General features: G+C 32.6%; 3 protein-coding genes across 3 annotated transcripts; 1 reads left to right on the top strand and 2 right to left on the bottom strand.

Annotated features, from left to right (window-relative positions):
• Positions 1–1,376: 1,376 nt before the first annotated feature.
• LOC132644319 (uncharacterized) lies at positions 1,377–2,935 on the bottom strand. The gene is made up of 2 exons (XM_060360903.1): positions 2,360–2,935; positions 1,377–2,249 (listed from the first exon to the last, which is right to left on the bottom strand). Exons 1-2 carry the CDS (start codon positions 2,933–2,935, stop codon positions 1,377–1,379), a joined length of 1,449 nt encoding a protein of 482 aa, XP_060216886.1.
• A 57-nt stretch (positions 2,936–2,992) lies between these two features.
• LOC132644318 (uncharacterized) lies at positions 2,993–5,254 on the bottom strand. Its single transcript, XM_060360902.1, has 2 exons — positions 5,251–5,254; positions 2,993–3,732 (listed from the first exon to the last, which is right to left on the bottom strand). The coding sequence occupies exons 1-2, from the start codon at positions 5,252–5,254 to the stop codon at positions 2,993–2,995; spliced, it is 744 nt and encodes a 247-aa protein (XP_060216885.1).
• Positions 5,255–12,336: 7,082 nt separating this feature from the next.
• On the top strand, positions 12,337–15,217 carry LOC132645196 (gibberellin receptor GID1C-like). Its single transcript, XM_060362028.1, has 2 exons — positions 12,337–12,698; positions 13,526–15,217. Exons 1-2 carry the CDS (start codon positions 12,648–12,650, stop codon positions 14,522–14,524), a joined length of 1,050 nt encoding a protein of 349 aa, XP_060218011.1. The 5' UTR covers positions 12,337–12,647; the 3' UTR covers positions 14,525–15,217.
• Positions 15,218–21,535: the final 6,318 nt, after the last annotated feature.

Raw genomic sequence — 21,535 nt, 5'->3', positions numbered from 1 at the left:
AGTTAGGAATGACTATTTCAAGCTATGAAAGGACAGAAATAAAATATAAAGAGCGGCAACTAGACTGAGTAGGGGTATGAATCTATCTCTTCGAACGGGTCAAACACTGTGGAGTCCATCATTTTAGCCTAGAAGAAATTTATAAGTGACTTTGTGATAAACTAATGGATGACAGGACAATGAGTAATGAACCGGTAGAAGTGGTGACTATGGACAAGAAAAATTGTTGTCCCGATCATATACCTGCACCAAAAAAAAAAATTAAGAAAATAAAAAGGAGTTTGTTCATTGTTGCCGATATAAAGGCTGCAGTCGCCCTTTCTTTCTTCCTTTAAAAATAGGGAAGTTAGAAGTGATGTCTTGGAGGGACAATAAGAAAACTCGACTTGAATAACGAGTCTCCAGTTTTTTTTTTTTTTTTTTTTTTTTAAAGAATCCCAATTATTATGTATTGTGATATCTAAGGATTTACTAAATATTTTGTAAACTCACTTATTATTATAAGATTAATTTGAAATTGTCCTAAAAATACATAAATATCAAAATTTGAATCCATCCTCATTCCTCGCCATATGTTAGCTTGGAAATTACTGAGGAGGAAACTTGGTGGGGAGACTAGTGATTCAGAAGAAGCCAAGATCTATTAGAAATTTAGAATGAATGAAGTAAAGAGGATTAGGTGTTTAGTTTTTGTCCATAACATGAAAGACCAATATGAAGTACAGTGAGGTGCATGCCACAAACAAGTGAAGTACTCACTTATTTTCACGATTTGACCCTTCAAATATCTCAAAATTCCAGCTTTGATATGTTTTTTTTTTTTTTTTTTTTTTTTTGGGTGAACTGGATATTATTAGCTTTAATATCAATTGTACTTATATTCCATCAATCATTTCTACCTACTTCAGCACTTAAGTTTGCTAACTAATGAAACTTGTACCCTGTCAATGTTGTCTAATTAATTACAGGATAATTTGTTTCGCTTTTCCTGTTGAAGAGGAACAATAAAATACAATTGAGATTTTTTGCACATCCATAGTGTATTATGAATTGCTGGTGAACTACCTATGCGGTGTTTAGATAAATTTTTGTGTGTGTTCTCAAATATAAAGTTGTATGGATAGTTAATCACTTAAAATATGTCACATTCTTTTATTATACGTACTAACTATCAGAGACGGATCTAGGGTTTTAAGGTTGTGGATTCCCAGAAAAATAAAATTAACATGCGATAATAATCAAACAAAAAATAAGTATTGAAATTCTTCATATAAATAAAAAGTAGCGAACCACGTTATCATTACAATTGTACTCGACGAACTACCATCTTTTGATAACGATCAGTGATTGCTTCATTAGGTACACTTTCAAATACTTCATTCTCTATATAAAAAAACTAAGCAATCATTCAAAAATTCATCATCAATTCTGCTACGCAAGTCATTTTTAATATACTTCATCGAAGAAAAAGCTCTTTCCACCGTTGCAGTAGCGACAGGTAATATTAAGCTCAACTTCACAAGCAAATAAACAAGTCTCCAAGTCTTATGCAAATTTGTTTTAACCAATGTCTCTGAAAGATCTCCAAGTCTTTTCAAGTTAGAGAAATCATTGTTCACTTCTCGTACATAGTCAATATAGTTGTCAACCTCAAAACTAAGATCCTCAAGCATGGAAACACTAAACTCATCCCGATAATGTGTAGCAAGTTTCATAATCCTCTCTTTATCATAATTTGTAAAATAATTATCCAGACTCAAACTACCCATACCAAGAAGTAGATCGGTATTCACTTCATCAAAACGATTGTTAAGCTCTGCAAGTTGCAAATCAATAACAGCATTAAAAACTTCTACACACAAATGATGAGAATATTTAACACTTGAGCTCTTACGCTTTGATTTTCCAAGAGCATAATTTTTATCCATTTCGGGAATCACAATATCATGCTTGACACAAAATGAAGAGACGTCTTTTACCAAAGAATCCCATTTAGACTCTCTCATAGATTGCAATTGTCTCTTTGTGAAACCAACAAGGTTCATCGCACTTACGATATCTTGATCTTTTCTTTGCAAGGCCATATTCAAATCATGTGTAATTGCCAACACTTTCAACTTCAAATGCAATGTATACATAAACTCATAAGATCTTATGTCATCTACTAAGCTTTTTGCTAGTGATCTCTCTTGATAATTTGAACCCTCCTTAGCAAGAACTCCAAGTACATGAATAATTGGGGAGATAAACTAATAAAGTTACGCACTGTCTTAAAATGAGAACTCCAACGTGCATCCCCTGCCCTTTGAAGTCCAAGTTCTTAATTCAATCCATTTCCCATATGAACTTCACCGAGCACTAGTAGTTCCTTTAATTTTTTTGCTTGATCGTCTCTAAGCATCTCCCTACGCTTAAAAGAACCTCCAACAACATTCAAAACATTAGCAAGAATATCAAAAAATTGATCTACCTCATGATGCTTCTTTGCAACAGCTACAAGAGTCAATTGCAATTGATTAGCAAAGCAATGTGTGCAATATGCCGAAGGAGAGTCTTTCACAATCAAAGTTTTAAGACCATTGATTTCTCCCTGCATGTTACTAGCTCCATCATAACCTTGTCCCCGAATTTGAGATGAACTCAAATTATGTTCTAAAAGTAAAGAATATATCGCGTCTTTCAACGATCTTGCAGATGTATCTTTGACATGAACAACACTAAGGAATCGCTCCATTAGTTTACCCTCTTTGTTGACGTACCATAGAATAAGAGCCATTTGTTCTTTATGAGAGACATCCTTAGACTCATCAACTAATATCCCAAAGTAATCCCCATTTAAGTCTTCAACAATTGCTTTCACTGTTTCTTTTGCACAAGAACTCACAACGTCTTTTTGAATACTTGGACAAATCATGATGTCATTTTTGTGCAGCATTTTCTAACACAACTTGTTTCACATCTTCATTCTTATCCGCATACCACTTTAAGAGATCTAAAAAGTTTCCTTTCTTGAAGAAGTTTCACTCTCATCATGGCCTCGAAAAGGCCTTCCTTCTTTTAAAAGAAACCTTGCAACATCAATCGAAGCATTCAAGCGAACCTGATATTTTCCTTTAGTTTCCTCATTTTCCTTGTCAAAACAAGTTAGAATAGATTGTGCTTGATTATCTAAATCTAGCATCATCTTGAAACATCGATAATGAACACTATTCACCTCACCCACATGTTTATTAAGTCTTTCTAAACCCTTATTCCAACTTCTGAAACCATCCACTGTGAAAGGATCGCCTACTTGTTTTCCATATCCTCCCGTCTCATTTTTAAACAAATAACAACATAAGCAAAAAGATGCGTCTTTTTTAATGTTGTATTCTAACAATCCAGAATATGAAGTGCCAAACCAATCAGAATGACAAGAACGTGGTTTTCCACCAAAATATGTTATTGGAAAAACAAAATGATCATCAGGTTTACATGGACTCTTGTTAATGTAATATCTCCTCACTCTATCATGTAGATTAGGAGAATAAGATGAAATTTGTTTTCTTTTAGCATGATCGGATTCAAGAGGACCCAAATCCAACATCTTGTCTTTACTTGATGGTCGAGAAGGATTGGCATCATCGACGTTGTGAATAACTGGACTTTGTCGAGAGCTTAGCGGAGGAGAATCTGAAGTGGTTTGACGCTTGAAAAAATTTGTGATTATATCTCTCACTTCACAATTTTGACCTATTTAAATACAAAATTTTAATTTAAAACTAATCACATTCTAGGACCAGATATGAGCTTTGCAACCTTATCACAATATGCACAATATTTACTATGATATGTGAAATAGAAAATAATTGCAATATTGATGACGACAATGTCACAAACGCACAATCTACACAACAATCACAATCATAGAATGTCACAATCTACTCAACAATAGTAAAAGAAGAAAAATAGAAAAATACTTTACATAGACAGAGAGAAAATAAGCTTACTATGCGAGAGGAGAATGCAATGGTATGGAGAATTGGAGATGAGAATGAGGTTGAGCATTGACTCTTGAGCTTTGGGAGAGAAACAAAATGAGAGATGAGGATTTAGGGGTTTTTTGATACTTTGTAGAACAATAGAAGAGAAGCTATTTTTAACCCTAGCTTTTCTTGTTTCTCATTTATTTGGTTTCAAATTTAATTTGAGATATTGGGATTTTGGTAAAGTAATAATTTATTGGTTGATTCTTTTTAGTTGACTTTGTAATGTTTTTTTTAAAAAACAATAAAAGAAGAAAAAAAATGTGACTTATGTTATGCTAGGTCTCTGTTTTCGGTGGCTTCTCTTCTGCTTTTAGAAAAGAAACGTGCCTACTGCTTTTAGAAGCAAAATAAAGCAATTCTTTTTTTTTAAAAAGGAGAGCGCCCAGCGGGACTCAATCCCGCTATCACCTAGGCGAAATCCCCTTTGGCAGTCCGCCCTTTACCATGTAACCATCCATCATTTGGGTTCCACACTGAAAATACTTAAACTCTTCAAAATTTTACAATATAAAAATAGGACTTACAGTAGCAGGTGTGGGTTCTTGAGAACCCACACCCGCTACTGTAGATCCGCCCTTGCTAATTATTTAGCCTTAATAAGTTATATAATCTCAGACATGTTTCAATTGATTTTGATGTGTATAATTAAATAGGTTATATATTTTAGGAAAAAGGGTCAAAATACCCTTCTACTTTGGAAAAAGGGCTAAAAATATCCTCCATTATAAATTTGGGTAAAAAATACCCTCCCGTCATTAAAGTTTTCAAATATACCCCTGTCTTAATGGAAATCCTCAACATAACTTGATTTCATTTTTAAATCCGCTCCATTTAAACACGACCCAACTAAATAAAAAATCCATATGGGTTACCCGATCATGTGCCTAGTGGCTCCAGATGTAGGACTCGGAAACAAGTTGATCGCTTATGAGTTTTTTATGTAGTTAGGTCGGGTTTAAAAATGAAATCGGGTTATGTTGGGGATTTACGTTCAGACAGGGGTATATTTGGAAACTTTAATGACGGGATATCATCCATTACAAATTTTTTACCAAAATTTGTAATGGATGATATTTTTAGCCCTTTTCCCAAAGCAGAGGGGTATTTTTGACCTTTTTCTCTATATTTTAAGTGGTAAGGTTACCTACTTAATGATCACTTGAGAACACGTACAAAATCTTTTTCAAAATTTGAGCCGATATTTTCTAATAACAAAACTTACTCATGTGTTCAGGTGCTCAATTGGAACATGTCATATTTCGATGTTTATATAAATTATCGACAAGTTTAAGGGGTTATCGATGCATTCAACCTTCTAAAAAATTAGGGAACGCCTCGTCTTTGGTGGACATGTATAACCTGTTTGACCAAACTTCTAAAAACTTGCTTATTTTAAAAAATGTTTTTAGTTAGAAATATTTTTCAAGAATTACTTTTAAAGAGTAATAATTTATGTTTGACTAATCAATTTAAAAAAATGATTTTACCAATATTAGAGCAACAATTTATGCTTGGTTAAGGTCTGAGAAGTGCATTAGGAGAAAAACATAAGTACTAGAAAGCACTTGTATGTGTGTGTGTGAATACGTACTTCTATATTTAGTCTTGTTGAATAAATTGATCTTGGGCCTAACTCAATTTTAAAAGTTAGCTATGAGGTGAGAATTGTACAAGCCAAATAAAGAGATCATTCATCCCTTCACCAACCGATGTGAGACTCTTCAACACCACGCACGTTCAGAACATATGGAGCGTGGACAATATAATAATGGAGCCCAAAATCCAAAAACTAAGAATTGAAACATGTCCTCTCTAATACCATATCAAAAAATAAATATTAGGTCTAACTCAACTTCAAAGGTTAGTTCAAGAGATAAAAGTTGGGGCAATTTACACGAATGGCCCTATCTTGCGGTGGTCTTTAAATCTTGCCCCTCAAATCGCTGGTCATTTATTTTTTCCCTTCGGCACTTTAAGTAAAAAGTGACCGAAAATACCTCTAACATCGATAAAACAAAAAAGAAATTCAGATCTATGACCTAATTACGCAAAACAAAAAAAGAAATTCGGATCTATGACCTAATTTCGCAAGGCAAAGTTTCATAGAAACCATGCTTTGTCGGGCAAAGTCACATAGAAAATATGTCTTATCCGACATAAGTTATGTAGTAACTAATTTGCTCGACATAAGTTTATAGAAACTTTGCCTTGTCCGACAAACTATGCCTTGCGATTTTTTATTTTTTTTGACTTCGCTGGGAATCGAACTCAAAATCTCTAATTTTGTAGACCAGTGAATAAGGGTTCTTTTGCCCACAAATTTTTATTAAATGAGAAACAAGAACAAAAATTAAAGACCGATCCGTATGAAGGACAATCCTCGCAAAAAAATTGAAAAATTTATCTAGTCATATAAAAAGATCACCCATCCTTTCGCTTCGCTGCGGGACTCTTCAACAAGTCTTCATGCAGAATATTTGGGAGTCGTTCTAAAATACTCATTCTTGGACGAGTTAGTCTATATACAAATATTGACCACTATAATAATTCAGGATTTAAAATATAAACTTTAAACGCATGAAATACCATTTTTCTCTTAGTCTTTGTTTTCTTTTACTTGCAACATATACCTGTCCGCTTGACGGAGGAATTTTTCTTTAATGTTTTTTCTTATTAATTTTTAAAATTCAGATTCCCCTTTAAAGTTTCCTGAAAAGGATAATAAAGATTCCTGAAAAGGCTAAAACCTTGCGAAATAACTTAGGTGCCCATCCCATTTTAATTGCTTTAGCTCAAAAAAATTGTTTCAAAATAATAATTATTTAGGAATTCAAGACTAAAGTGGCCATAGCATTAATGAGGTGGTTCTCTTTAATACTCCTCAATTCTAAAATAAAAATAGGGACAACTTAGTAAATCTTACCTTATATTTATCATTTCTTAACGGGCCCGAAAGAGCTAAAACGACATTTAAAATATGTGTGTGTGTTTTTTTTGGGGGGGGGGGGGGGATATTTTTTTTTTACTTGTCTATTTTAACAAATCAAGAGAGATTTATATTTTCTTTCAATATTACCCTTATCATCAAGTGCTACTAGTAGTCAAACTTAGATTTCCAAAGCATAATTAATAAGAATAATTCAGTAAAGAGTCAATACTTCAAAAAAACCCGAACTATCCAGGTTTTGTTATTTTAATATTTCGTAGGTGTTTGGCCATATAAACTAAATATTTTCACTTTATTTGAAAATTTTGAAGTTGGAGTTAAAGATGCAGTTGTGTGTTATAATCTTCGTAAAAAAAATATTTGATTCTCTAAATGTACTGAAAGTGGAAAAAATAAAAATTTAATTTTAGGTATTTTTTAAATTCCGAATATAACCTCAAGCTCTATTTGACATTTTTATGGCCAATTACTGACTTTCAAATAAAATGCAAAAAAAAAATCCAAAAAAATAATAATTCTCATAGCCAAATGGATCCTTAAATTATGAGATGTTATTATTACTCTCTGAACTATAACATTTTCCATTTAAGAACCTCATATAGTGCCAAGTGGCATGAAGAGTAACCTCACACTTTCTTTAGTACGTGGGAACTAGAAAATATGCCAAAAAAACATCTATGTGGCATTTTACATTTTTTTTATTTCTTATTTGTTATTTTATTTCTTTTTTTCTTATTCATTTTCTTCCTCTTCAAGTCTCTACATCTTATGCTAATAACAGTAAACTAATTGGAATACATAACCTTGAAATAATAGTAATGTCAAAAAAAAAAAAAAAAAAACTCTAGTTAAAAATCACTATGTTTTATTATAACCGTAAACTCAATAAAAAAGGGGTCATTCGCACAAATGCCCCTATTCGGGGTGGTCTTTAATTTCTACCCCTTAAATTGCCGGTCTTTATTTTTGCCCTTCAGCATTTTAAGTGGCTGAAAATATCCCTGAGATTTTGGATTCGAACCTTAGCAGAGTATTAAAAAAATTGTAAGGCAGAATTTCACAACAAATTAGGCCTATTCGTGCAAATGTTAGGCCTTAAGGCCTAACTTCTATAAAACCCCAGCAAAGTAAAAAAAAAATTACATAAATACAACTAAATAAGTAGAATATTTCGTAATCTACAACTATTAACTAAAGTACATAATCTACAATATATACTCTATATTTAGGGTCTATGTATGATTTTATACCATTAAAAAAATGTTGTTATGAATAAAAAGTTAATAATAAGGAGTTTCCTATTTTAGTGATAACTAAATTAAATACATATCAGAACACATTAATTACTTTTCTAAACATCCCAATATACTCAGCTAGCATTTTAATCCATAAAAAAGTATACTACTGTTTATATGATACTGTATATATTATACAATTCCTTGAACAAATATATATATACTTGTACTTATATATTACGTATATTTCACTATTATATACTATATATCATATTATTTTTTATGTATATTAACTAGTATATACTATATATAAAATGATTTCTTCTGTATAGTGAACAAAAAGTATTATATATATTTGACCACATATATTATTTTATATATTAGGCGTGTATTGTTTATTATATTAAATATATACAATATAAATTTAATTGAGTTAATTTTTCTATTTCATGGAAGAGAGAGAGAGAGAGAGAGAGAGAGAGAGAGAGAGAGAGAGAGAGAGAGAGAAATTGAAAAATTAATATGTGGTGGCAGAAAGGACGCCAAGTTTTATGGATGCGGTGTCAATTATTAATTATGATCCTATTTTAGTGGTAATCCATAAGTAATTATATTATTCTTTCTATATATTGTATATTGTATATTTTATATGTTAATGTAGAGTACAATTGGTTGGAATATAGAGTAATACATTCATATATTAGGTATATCGTGATATTATATACTATATACACAAATAATATTTTAATATTAAATATATACTATATATAATATACAAACTTAAATAGACTAATTTTTACTATTATATTCACAAATATTTTGTTGTCATCTTTTCAGTTAAATACACCAATTTGAATATACCATATACTTTTTAAGGAATGTACATTTCTTATACCATATCTTTTCATGTACTTTTATTAATATTAATATATTCAAATAATTTGAGCCGAGGGTCTTTCGGAAACAATCGCCTACCTTTCAAGGTGGGAGTTAGGTCTGCGTACACTCTACCCTCCCCAGACCCCACATAGTGGGATTATACTGGGCTTGTTGTTGTTGTAATATATTCAAATAATTTCATTTAGTCACATTTTTTTTTTTGAATCATCATCAAGTGAAATTAAAAAAAAAAAAAAAAAAAAAAGGAGGAAACGAAAGTTTTTTTTTTAAATGGTAGATTGAATATGAGATTTGAATTTGATTTTGTTATGTTTATTTGGAAAATTACATTCTAATGATTTTGAAAGAAAGAGAAAGTAAAAAGTGGATATGCATTAATGGTAGTAACTCCTAATATTAAGTATTATTAATATTTTAGGAATGTAAAAAGTTATATTTTTGTAATTAAGAAGTTAAAATTTTGAATAAGTTGTATTTATGTAATTTTTTGAAAGTAGTTGTAATATTTTTAATTACTATTTGAAAAAGTTATATTTGTGTGACTTTCCCAAAAAATAATAATTAATAAGGCAAGCTATGCATTAAGGCATAACTTTAGCCCTTGTCCGGCATAACTTTTACCTTAGGCATAACTTAGAACTACAGAAGTGATGCCTTATAAGGCCTAACTTTCGCGAAACTTAGTCTTGCGATTTTTTTTTACTGAGCCCGGATTTGAACCCAGAACCTCGGGATATTTTTGGACACTTTTTTAGGTGAAGGGCAAAAATTAAAGATCAACAATTTGAGGGGCAAAAATTAAAGACCAGCGCGTTTGAAGGACAATCTGCGCAAAGAAAAAAAAAAGAAAGTCTAAAATAGAAATTTTACTAAATAATTAACCAAAAAAAATTAGACACCAAAGCATAGACCATTTTTTTTTTCTAATTTATTCTTTCTTGAATTTTTTAGGTGTATTAATTTCTTTTTCTTCTTTTCCAAAATCGCATAAAATTTAGTATAACAATAAATTCACTTAAAAAACTCATATTATAAAGTAGCAGTAAAATAAAAAAAGTAATCAATAACAACAAACCTAATTGCAAACTAGAATAAAACTTACTCAGTAATAAACTCAATTGAAAAGTTTGAATAATAAAACATACTTAAAATAAAATTTGTGCGCGCTATGGGTTACATCGTTTCAATTGAGTTGACCAGAAGAAGGAAAACTAAAAATAAAATTAATTTCAGAAAATGAATGTAAAACGCCATGTAAATGCTCTTTTTAACCTATTTTCTTGCCATTAAACCACTCTCCATGTTACTTGACATTGCATGAGAGTTGTAGATAGAAAACATTATAGCTCAGGTAGGACAGTGGCGGAGTAAGGATTTTCATTCAGGGGTTCAAAAATTCTAAAAGGGAAATACACGAAGAAGTCAGGGGGTTCAACATCTACTATATATACCTAACAAAAGATTTTAACTTTGAAAATACACTGTAATTTTTCACCGAGGGAGTTGAACCCCTGGAGCCAATATGAAATAAGAAAGACTTTTGAAACTTGTGGTGTAAAATAAATAATAGTAAAAATTTTTATGGCTATAAATTATTACAATAAAAGTAAAAAAATAAATTTAATTTAGATTAACTTAAAAAAAAATATCATATAAATTGAGAAGGAATAATTTATCAGGGACGAAATGTGAAAGGGAACGAAAAGAGTGGTGAGCAAGCAGTACCACTTCACCCTCCAATTCCAATATTTTTGGTAAAAAATGTCACCGAATCTCTCCCTTTCTTTATCCAATTTTAGAACCACACCCACATTTAAGAAAACTCCATACTGTAGATGGGTATCTGTACTTGTTTTTTTCTCTCTCTCAAAGGGGTACGTGTACTTGAAGAAAGAAAACGGAGAATACAAACACAAATATTTTTCACTTGTGTCACATCACTGAAGTCCTAGGCACTGACCCCACTAAAGTATGTGGTGCATTATAGGGTGTCATGATACGGTATTTGAAAGTTGGTTATCATAATTTCGATTTCTAAAAATATAATTTATGTGAACTTATTTAACTGATTATATAATTTAAAAAAGTAGAGAAGATTTTTAAATTTATGGTATTAAATGAGTCACATATATTTTATGTGATTATTAATCATTGCATAAAGGTAAATTATTTCTAAATATAGAAAAATGTCATTTTTTTTATACGGACTAATAAGAAAATAGGTCCACATAAATTGAAACAGAGGGAGTATATTATTACTATAACAAAGTAATTCGGTATGATTCGGTATTTTTAAGTTCGATTTTGATATTTTACGGTACGATAAATCGGTACCATAGTTTGTTTAACTTCGACCTACACATACTCATATTGTAGAAAATTATGACTTCGACAACTCAAAAAACGTCTCAATTATATTATACTAACACCTTATAATGCAAAAATATTCAATAGAAAGTACAAGCAATCCCCTTCGTAAATCAATTACATAAAAAAAAAAATCAAGATAGAGTTGACAAAGTTTTAAAGTTTAAACAATTAGTTTTATAATAATACCAGTTTATATATTTGTTAGTATTATAATACTAAAATATATGAATTGTATATGTAACTATATACTTCGGTATGATATTCGATATTTCGGTATTTTATTTATGAATTCCGAATACCAAACTTTTTAAAAACGCATACCAAATATCATAATACCGAAATCGCAGTATAAAAAATTTTGGTATGGTAATCGATATCTATCATACCGAGCCCACCCCTAATGCAGTGGGAGAGTCTGCTCTTTCCTCAATCAGAGGTCTCGTGTTCGAGTATAAGCATGAAAAAAACCATTGATAGGGAGCGTTTTTCTCTAATAGACGTTACACGACACGAATTCAAATACAGTTAGGCTTTAATACGGGTATCGAGCGAAAAACCAAACAAAAAATACTGAGGGATTCCGTTTGTCGTCACGTGCCTTTTGGCGTTTCCCACACGCTCGTTAGCTTTTGTCCTCAATTACGCCGTTCCTTCTTTCTCACAACACTCTTTTTGTCTTTTTTTCAAACAAAAATGGCAATAAACACACAATTTCAGGGCCAACTCATAAATACCCTATACTTTAAGTCCCTCACCCCGAAACCTAGCAATTACTAAATACTAGTACGCAGGTCCCACTGCCGAGACAAAAGTTTATTACTCCTTTAGTCCCTCAATTTGTCGTCTATCTATTCGGAGTCCTTTACCACCCCGCTCACTTTAGTATATCCCTATTACTCCCTGCTATTCTGCGCTGGAATCCCTTATCCTTCACCCCCTCAATTCTCTCTTTTCTTGCTTGATAGTAAGCTACTCATTTCTCTTCTTGTTGTTTGGCTTTTCATTAATGAAAATACTATCAGAAAAAAGAAGCTTAATTTTTGTTGGTTTTTTTAATAGAAATGTAATCTGTTTGTATCTTTAAAAAATTGGTCTTTATTTTCTTGATTTTGTTTAATCACATTTTTTTCTTTACTTTCGTCCAAATCAAAACAAGAAAAGTTCTCTATGGCAAGAAATAATGAAGCTGCTGTCAACGAGTCCAAGAATGAATCTAAGGTACTTTTTATTTTTATTTTTTTTGCTCTGACGATTAAATTAATTGTTTCAGTTCATGGGTTGGCTTCAAGATTTTGGTTTCTATTTTAAGGCAATGTTTTAAATTAAGTTTGGAGTGATCTTGTCTAGGTTTTTGTCATGAAACTAGTACTTTGCTGAAATATTGGTTTTTTTTGCTGCTATATTTGGTATATCAGTGCTCTGTGCCCCCACAAATTTGCTTGTTTTTATAGGAAAATGAGTGTCTATTTGTGTAGATTATTAATCTGTATACCTTTGGTAGTGTGGGTCTGGAGTTGCTCTAATTGTTGCCATAAAAAAACTTCCCTTTTTGTATGATGGGTCTGTGTCATTTTTAGCTATTCCTCTTTTAGTATGCTGCACAGTCTTATGTATCATGACAACAACAACATACCCTGTGTAATCCCACGTGTGGGGTTTTGGGGTAGCGTGTACGCAAACCTTAGCCCTACCTTTGTGGGGGGTAGAGAGGCCGTTTCCCATAGACCCTCGGCTCAAAAGAAAAGAAGAAATCGAAACAGGACTGTAAGAAAATAGACAGCAAAAGAATAAGTTACTACGCGATAACGGAGTACTGCTACTAAATATCATGGTATATGCATAATAAATGGATAGTTATAGTCGGGAACAGATTGACTCTTCACTTCTAATTTGGCTGGTAGCAGTACATGCTAGTGTTATTTAACAATTCTGCTGTAAGTGTTAGATGTAAATTAAGAATATTGTTATGCATAGCGCTGGTTATCATGTCTTATAACACTTCAAAATCGTACAATTTCTCAATTTTCACCTCTGTTTTCTTATAGAGAGTGGTTCCACTCAATACATGGATCCTAATTTCCAACTTCAAGTTGGCTTACAATCTTCTCCGTCGCCCTGATGGGACTTTCAACCGTCACTTGGCAGAGTTCCTTGACCGTAAGGTCCCAGCCAATGCGAATCCCGTAGACGGAGTTTTCTCTTTTGATGTTGTCATTGATCGTGAAATAGGCCTACTCAGCCGCGTCTATCGCCCATCTTTCGAAGATGGAGCTTCACCGAGCATAATTGAACTTGAAAAGCCTGTCACTGCTGATGTTGTACCGGTCATAATTTTCTTCCATGGTGGAAGTTTTGCGCACTCTTCCTTCAATAGTGCTATCTATGACACACTTTGTCGCCGCCTTGTTGGCATTTGCAAGGGAGTTGTTGTGTCAGTTAATTACAGGCGAGCTCCGGAAAATCGTTATCCTTGTGCTTATGATGATGGATGGACTGCTCTTGAGTGGGTTAATTCAAGGCAATGGTTGCAGAGCAAAAAAGACTCGAAGGTTCACATATACTTAGCTGGAGATAGCTCTGGTGGTAATATTGTTCATAATGTGGCTTTCAGGGCAGTAGAATCCAAAGTAGAAGTGTTGGGAAATATATTGTTGAACCCTATGTTTGGTGGACAAGAGAGAACTGAATCGGAGAAGCGATTGGATGGCAAATATTTCGTCACACTTCAAGACCGAGACTGGTACTGGAGAGCTTATCTTCCTGAAGGTTCAGACAGGGACCATCCTGCATGCAGCCCGTTTGGTCCAAATGGTATAGACCTAAATGGAGTTAAGTTTCCAAAGAATCTTGTTGTTGTAGCAGGCTTGGACCTTGTTCAGGATTGGCAGTTGGCCTATGCCGATGGGCTTAGGAAGGCTGGACAAGAGGTTAAACTGATATATTTGGAGAAGGCAACAATAGGGTTCTACTTGTTACCAAATAATGAACACTTCTATACAGTCATGGATGAGATATGTAACTTCGTGAATTCTGACTCTTCATAATATTAACCTTGTCAAAAGTAGGATGCTTGAAGTTTTGTTGAAGTTAGTTTCTATCAACCGTTTGAAAGATTGTATAGCATTTCCAATTACTGCTTTATTGGTCATGCTATTGCTTGGATTCTGCTTCAGTGGCTGAGATGGCTTGTTGGAAGCGGAAAGCCTCAATCATGTAGCTGGATCTGATCTATATTTTATTCCAGGTACACAAAGTGTCTGGATATTGGTTGTATATTTGGATAGCTGTGCCAGTGGTTATAGTCATCTTGTCTTCGGTTAGCAGATATGCTGATTTACAATTAACATTTCCCAAGTTAACCTCCGTAGTACAGGGGGTAAGTCCGGCGCTGATCCACCAGGGGAGCGGTGCCTTGCTAATGTTATATAGCTGATCATACTATTATGCTTCACGGATGAACATCCTAAATTGTGGAGTTGTAAAATATATCTAGAATTATATAGAACTATGTTTGCTTCCTCGCGTTATCATGGTCTTTGTTCGTATCACCCCCTGGTTTATTTTCTTTTCTGAGTACTTTGTCGCTTCTTTGACCTTGAATATGTACATCCTTAGAGCACTTCCTGCCGTTTAGAAGATATGTTTGCAAGTACTGTTTATTTTCTTCAGGATGCACAATATGAACATATGTAATTCAGCATATCTCATTGTTATAAGCGGAATGTAGTTCTCTTGTACATGAACTGGTATGTCCAATGAGGTCTTTCTACATTTTGCAATAGTAAAATTTTGGCACTGTTGAAGGTGGTAAAGAATAATAGTCTAATGCATGAAGTGATTTGTTGTTGGTAACTGGTTTTAGCTAACCTGGAAAGTGTTGCTTGTTATAGTTTTGAATGTAAGTTGCACCAATGTGTGACCTATCAGTCAGTAAAGTGACTGAAAATCATGGTAGATTACCCGCTTGGCCATAGATTTTGGCTCAATGCAGATCATTTCAATTTTTTAAAAATCAAATTGACCCATTATTTGAACTTCAAATTTGAAACCGAATTTGAGATATAAAATCTGAAGTTTGAAAAACAAGTTTTAGGAGTTTTGAAGTTTCTACTCACAAAACTTTAGGATGTTTTCTTGTCAATACATAATTCAACTTTTAAATACTTGTCTTCAAATTCAGCTTCGAATATTCTTTTTATAAAATCTTATCCAACTCGCGTTCAAATGCCTACTAAATTCAAATCCTAGCATAGATTGAAAACAATGGTTGATTTATTTCATCACTCTAAGTTTTGGTAGATAGGTCACTTGATACTTTCTGTTGATGGAATGCAACTGGTATCCAACTGGTATCCGATAGAGATTCACATAAGCTTGGCTCAGAAACTACTGCTATGTATAAAAAAATAAAAGCTTAAATACAGGTTTTGAGACACTGGTGATTTTGGAATACAGACAAACCAACCAGTCTGTCTTTGCCAAATTCAGCTGTCTTTGGTGACCTTATGAATCTAGTCCTATAGTGTCAAACTGGTGAAAAATTCACTGGCAAAACTGTTTTGTTTTACTCCCCTTCCCCTTTTGTCTCTACTCCAATTCTTTCTTCATTTTTATAAGAAAGAATAAAGAATTGTTTAATATGGGCTCAAGATCTGCCACTTTTGCTGGTCGGCTTACAAATGAGGAAATAGTTCAACATAGTCATCTATTCTATAGTCCGAAACTCTGAATAGAAGTTTCTTTTTTTAAACAAATATTTCTTGTATTTTATTTTTATATCTCTAATTTGTTAAGTTAAAAAAAAAAAAAAAACTTGAGAGATTCAACACAAAATTTTAAAAATTTGTAATGAGCAACAAAACGAATTGACCGGTCATACACGGTTTGTGGAAAGAAGGATGCTTGCAAATATAGATATTTGACTAGTTTGGAAGAGTGGACTTGCGGTGATTGCTATTTGGATGTATTAAAGGGGACCAATCATAAAATCCAAGATAATCAGGTGAAATTTTGGTTTTCTTTTCTTTAAAGAGGAAAGTGGGTGAGGTGTATATTTTTGAGCCAATTAGAAGGAGGTGGCATCTGTTTAAAGTTTATTATTTCTTTTCTATTTTAGCAATACGCTTTTTGATATTTGTAATATGTATGCATTTGTAAACTATTAATTAGCATCACAAATTTACCTTTAACGTCACGACTTATTTGGACCCACTTTATATAAGATCATTCTTTCACTTGGAATGTTTTTAATTATAAGAGAAAATAAAAAGATACGTGAAACTCTTATCGTTACTCATTTATAGAACGGCAACTTTTGATACTCTTGCAAGAATTTAACTTGTGTGTGCATCAATTTTTCTTTTATAAAAAAAATGGGGTCCAGTAAAACAATTTTATGTAAAATGTAATGTCTAACATAGTATTTCATTTTATCGAATCTTGTGGGCCATGAATTTGCATTTGGTAAATTTAGATCGATGAAAATTACTTGTGAGAATGGAAGTCATTGTCATGGAATAGAGATGGTATCTAATCATGGAAAGGAAATTCGAGTGCCTTTGAGGGTTTTTAGTAGAAAAAAGGTGTAAAGGGAATAATATTCTGACTGTAGAACATATTTCACCCTGTTAAAAACAGGAAAGTAAAAGCAAAATTCCTGTTGGAATACAATAATGATGTCAATTTGTTATTCTTAGCTTATCACTAACAGTAGTTGTTACGACAATGATATGTACTAGCACCAAGTTTATGAATAAAAATTAAAGAGACTTATTAAGAAATCGTAGGAGCACCCAAGGATGTGAGTTACTCATTAATAGAATGGTTTGAGAATGATGAGGTTTCAGGTGTAGGGTTGTTCAAAATCGAATCGCAATCGATAACCCAACCGTAAAATAGGTTTATTGGTTTATTGATATCGGGTAATTGGATTAACGGATGGGGAATGATTTGGAATTTTATAGTTAACGGCTTAACGGTGTGGGGATGGTTTCCTCATTTTCCTTATCGGTTTAACCGTTAACCCGTTAAGAATAATTAAATTATAAATAAATCCCTATGTATATAAAGTACTCAAGATTGGAAATACTAATCATTGAGCCTAAAAATCATTTTTCTTCCCGCAACATGGTAGCCGTTTCTCATTTTTCTTATTGCTTCTTACTGGTGTTTGTTTCTTATTTTCTCATGTTATCAACTAGAATCATTCAAAACATTTTTACTTTCCTTGGATGTTTCTTCCCTTTTCTATGGTGAAGATGAGAACGAGATAGAATTACTAGTGGCTGTTTGAAAAAAATAAGTTTTTTTATGGACATTGACACGCTTTAGTATGAAAATATCATACTTAATCTGCATAGTTTGTTTAATAACGATACTTTAGTGAAAATTTAATTCGTGTTTCCAATAATTTAAAATTATGTGTCCCAAGAATACCCACCATGAGTAATACATCCATTTAAATCTTGCGATGTGAAGCAAATAGGGTCAAATGTGAGTTTCCAACCTATACACTATCAATATTGAGCCTTTTGTGTTTTGATGATTTTGTACTGATGCAATAGTCCAAGCAATAGAAGGAAAAAAAAATCTCATATACTTTATTGATTAACCGATAAACCGACCGCTAACCGACCGTTAACCGTTAAATCCACACCGAACCAACCGATATCTTATTGGTTGGTTAGTGAATTGAGATATTTAAAAATTGATATCCGATAAGCCGAACCGTTAAGCATAATTATCTAACTGAACCGCCCGATAAGCACCCCTATTCAGGTGCGCATAAACTGACTTGACCATCACAGTTATAAAAAATAAATCATAGAAAATATGTATCTTTAGTCTCTAAAAATATTTAATAAAGCTCAAAGTCTATTTATATTTACGAGATCTATAAGCATTTGTTTGCATTTTTCTTAAAGAAAAATCTATGATATTACTGAAATATTCCAAATACTAGGTTACTTTAGACAACAGTATTTTCTGTATAAAATTGGCATCCCCATTCTAAGGTTATTTGAGAAATTAAATGAAGTATTCCAGATATCAAATATGGACTAATAGAAATAGATCGACTATCAAAGATATTTGTGTTATTTCGTCTGCACTATTTTATACGATGTAATTTAACATGCAGGTTATAATACATTGTGCCTTATTTTCTTAATTAAATTTTGTTCATTATGAATATTTACATAAACTATCTTTTAAATGATTTGATAATTTTACAAAATCATACTTACTATGTATAAAATGGGCAATTTGCAGGATTGCTCTTTGCTGGAGGTGGTCTTTAATTTTTACCCCTCAAAATGGTGGTCTTTAAAATTTGCCCTTCAGGCAGAAATTCTGCCTTAGAATTTACATGGGCAGATTTGCAAAAATTCTGTCTAGCGAAATTTTGGCTTGCGATTTTTTTTTTTTTTTTAATTGAGCTGGGGTTCGAACCCACAACCTCAGGGTGTTAGGTGAAGGGTAATACTTAAAGACCACCAATTTGAAGGGCAAAAATTAAAGATCACCCCAAATGAAGGGCAATCCGCGAAAAAAAAAAGAAAAGAAAATTACCCTTCGCTGGGAGTGGTCTTTAATTTTTACCCCTCAAAATGGTGGTCTTTAAATTTTACCCTTCCGGCAGAATTTACATGGCACAGGCAGAATTTCTGCCCATGCAAATTCCGCCTTGAGGCCCAAATAGGCAGAATTTGCATGGTAGATTTGCAAAATTCTGCCTGAGGCAGAATCTTGCAACTTCTGCCTCGCGAAAATTCTGCCTTGAGATTTTTTTTTTTTTTTTTACTGAATTAGGGTCCGAACCCACAATCTCAGGATGTTAGGCGAGGGGCAAAACTTAAAAACCACCAATTTGAAAGGCAAAAATTAAAGACCACCCCAAATGAAGGGCAATCCGCGCAAAAAAAAAAAAAAACTAAACTTAATGTGAAAGCATTTTGTGGGCTTGGTCACCTTCTCCACTAATACATTCGGATCATGGGGACTAACAGGAAGCCTGGATCTACCCTAGTGAATTTTGTTTATTTATGGATAAATTACGCTAAGCACCCCTAAATATAACTTAGTTGTATACATATTTCCGTGTATTTTAGAATCAAAGATTTTACAATCTTTTATGTTTATTCTTTCTGCAAGAAAGGATTTATGAAAAAGTTGAAGATGAACTCAAAATTGAATTGGAGTAGGAAGCCAAAATTGTTTAGAATTAGGTTTTCCAGTTCCTAGTTCAAATATTGCACTATTATAAATAAGAATGTTGAGTAAATTATATTTTCCTTCAATAAGTACTTTCCTAACAATTAGAAACATATATCCATGGATAGGGGTGTACATGAACCGGGTTAGTTCAGGTTTTTTAAATAAAATACCAAATCAAACCAATTGCATCGGGTTTTTAAATCTATAAACCAAACCAACAAAAGTTGAATTTTTCGACCTCAATTTTTTCGGGTTTTTTCGAGCAAAGTCTTCATACGAAACATATAACTTGTACTTCAAATACTTCTTTAGTCCTAGTAAGATACGACTATCTAATTAAGATATTATTTAAGAAAATAATACAAAATGTGAGATAAGAGATGCCATTGTACTAAAATATTCAACAACAAAAAAGTAACGAGAAAATCGCATAAAATGAAATGATCAAAATCTAAAAGATGATCATAATCTAAAAGTACTAAGTCATGCTAAAATAAGTAAGGCTAATAAGTATTAATTACATGACTAGATATTAAAGAAAAAAATAATATAAAGTTATTGTAGAATTGATTTCTTTTGATAGTATTAGTTTTTTTTTTTTTTTTTGTCATTCCTAGTATTTTTATTTTAGCATAGTATGAATTTGATTTTAGTTGAGTTACTAACATCTATGGGCTATAAATTCTCTTGGACTATTCAGAATTCAAATCCAAGCTTGAAATAATATATTAAAAGACAAAAAACTATGAAAAAGTTTAAGAAATATTTATAAATAACCATTTTTGTGTATAAAATATTTTTGAAATTTTATATATGTAATGTCGGGTTCGTTTGGTTCGGTTTGACTTTTTTTAGTTAAAACCAAACCAAACCAATGACGGTCGGCTTTTTCTTTCTAAAACCAAATCAAATCAAACCAAACTACTAGTCAGGTTTTTTTCTCGGTTTGCTCCGAATTATCGGTTTGGTACAGCTTGTCTGTTTCCTTTGTACACCCCTAGCCATGGGTATATTGGCCAAGCAAGAAGCGGAATATGAAGAACTTCATTGTTTGAAACCATATCGGAGGGGCACAAGGGATTGAGACATATTGATAATTAATTAATTATCATATATCCGTCTACAATCCCCTGCCTCTCTGATATGATTTCAATCCGTGAATGAATATTCTATGCGCCTATTGATCTACTACAAATTACGTAACATGTATGGTTTTTTACGTTCTTTTTGTTCTTGTTTGCAACACAAAGTTTGCTCATGCTATATTGCTGCAAATGTAGCTTCATGTAATTTAAAGTTATCGGCAATCACTTCTTTTGTAGCAACAAGAGTTACTATAAGAGATAATCACACTACATAACTATTTAAGACACATTATTACCAAACATTATAATTTCTTGTTTTTTGGACCACTTACATTTGGTAAGCTCGGCGGTGCTTGAAGAAATTAAAGAAACGAAGTCTTGGATAATTTATCTTTTATGATGTTTATAGCTTCGTGCTATAATCCTTTTGTATATAGTGATTCTTGTGGGTCATTGACACTGATGTCCCCATTTTATGCTCGTCTTTAATTTTGTCCCTCATATCAAACAACTTTTTCGAGGACAATCTCACAAGTTATGCATCACGTCCTTAAAGAACTAATGCCCTGCTAGGCACACGTTCAATTGCTTAGAGCAGAATTTAAAGACCAGTGCATTTGAAGGACATAAATTAAAGAGCAGCCATTTGAAGGCCAAACCGTGCAATTTCTTCGATCTTTTTCTCTTGCCCCACGATTGTGCTGTTGCAATCTGGGTATTGGGCTGCGAGGATGAGACCCGGATGTCATCAGCTAC

The sequence above is a fragment of the Lycium barbarum genome, chromosome 6 (assembly GCF_019175385.1).
Source record: "Lycium barbarum isolate Lr01 chromosome 6, ASM1917538v2, whole genome shotgun sequence".
Lineage (NCBI taxonomy): Eukaryota > Viridiplantae > Streptophyta > Magnoliopsida > Solanales > Solanaceae > Lycium > Lycium barbarum.
The sequence above is the reverse complement of the archived record's forward strand: the minus strand, read 5'-3'. Positions and strand labels throughout refer to the sequence as shown.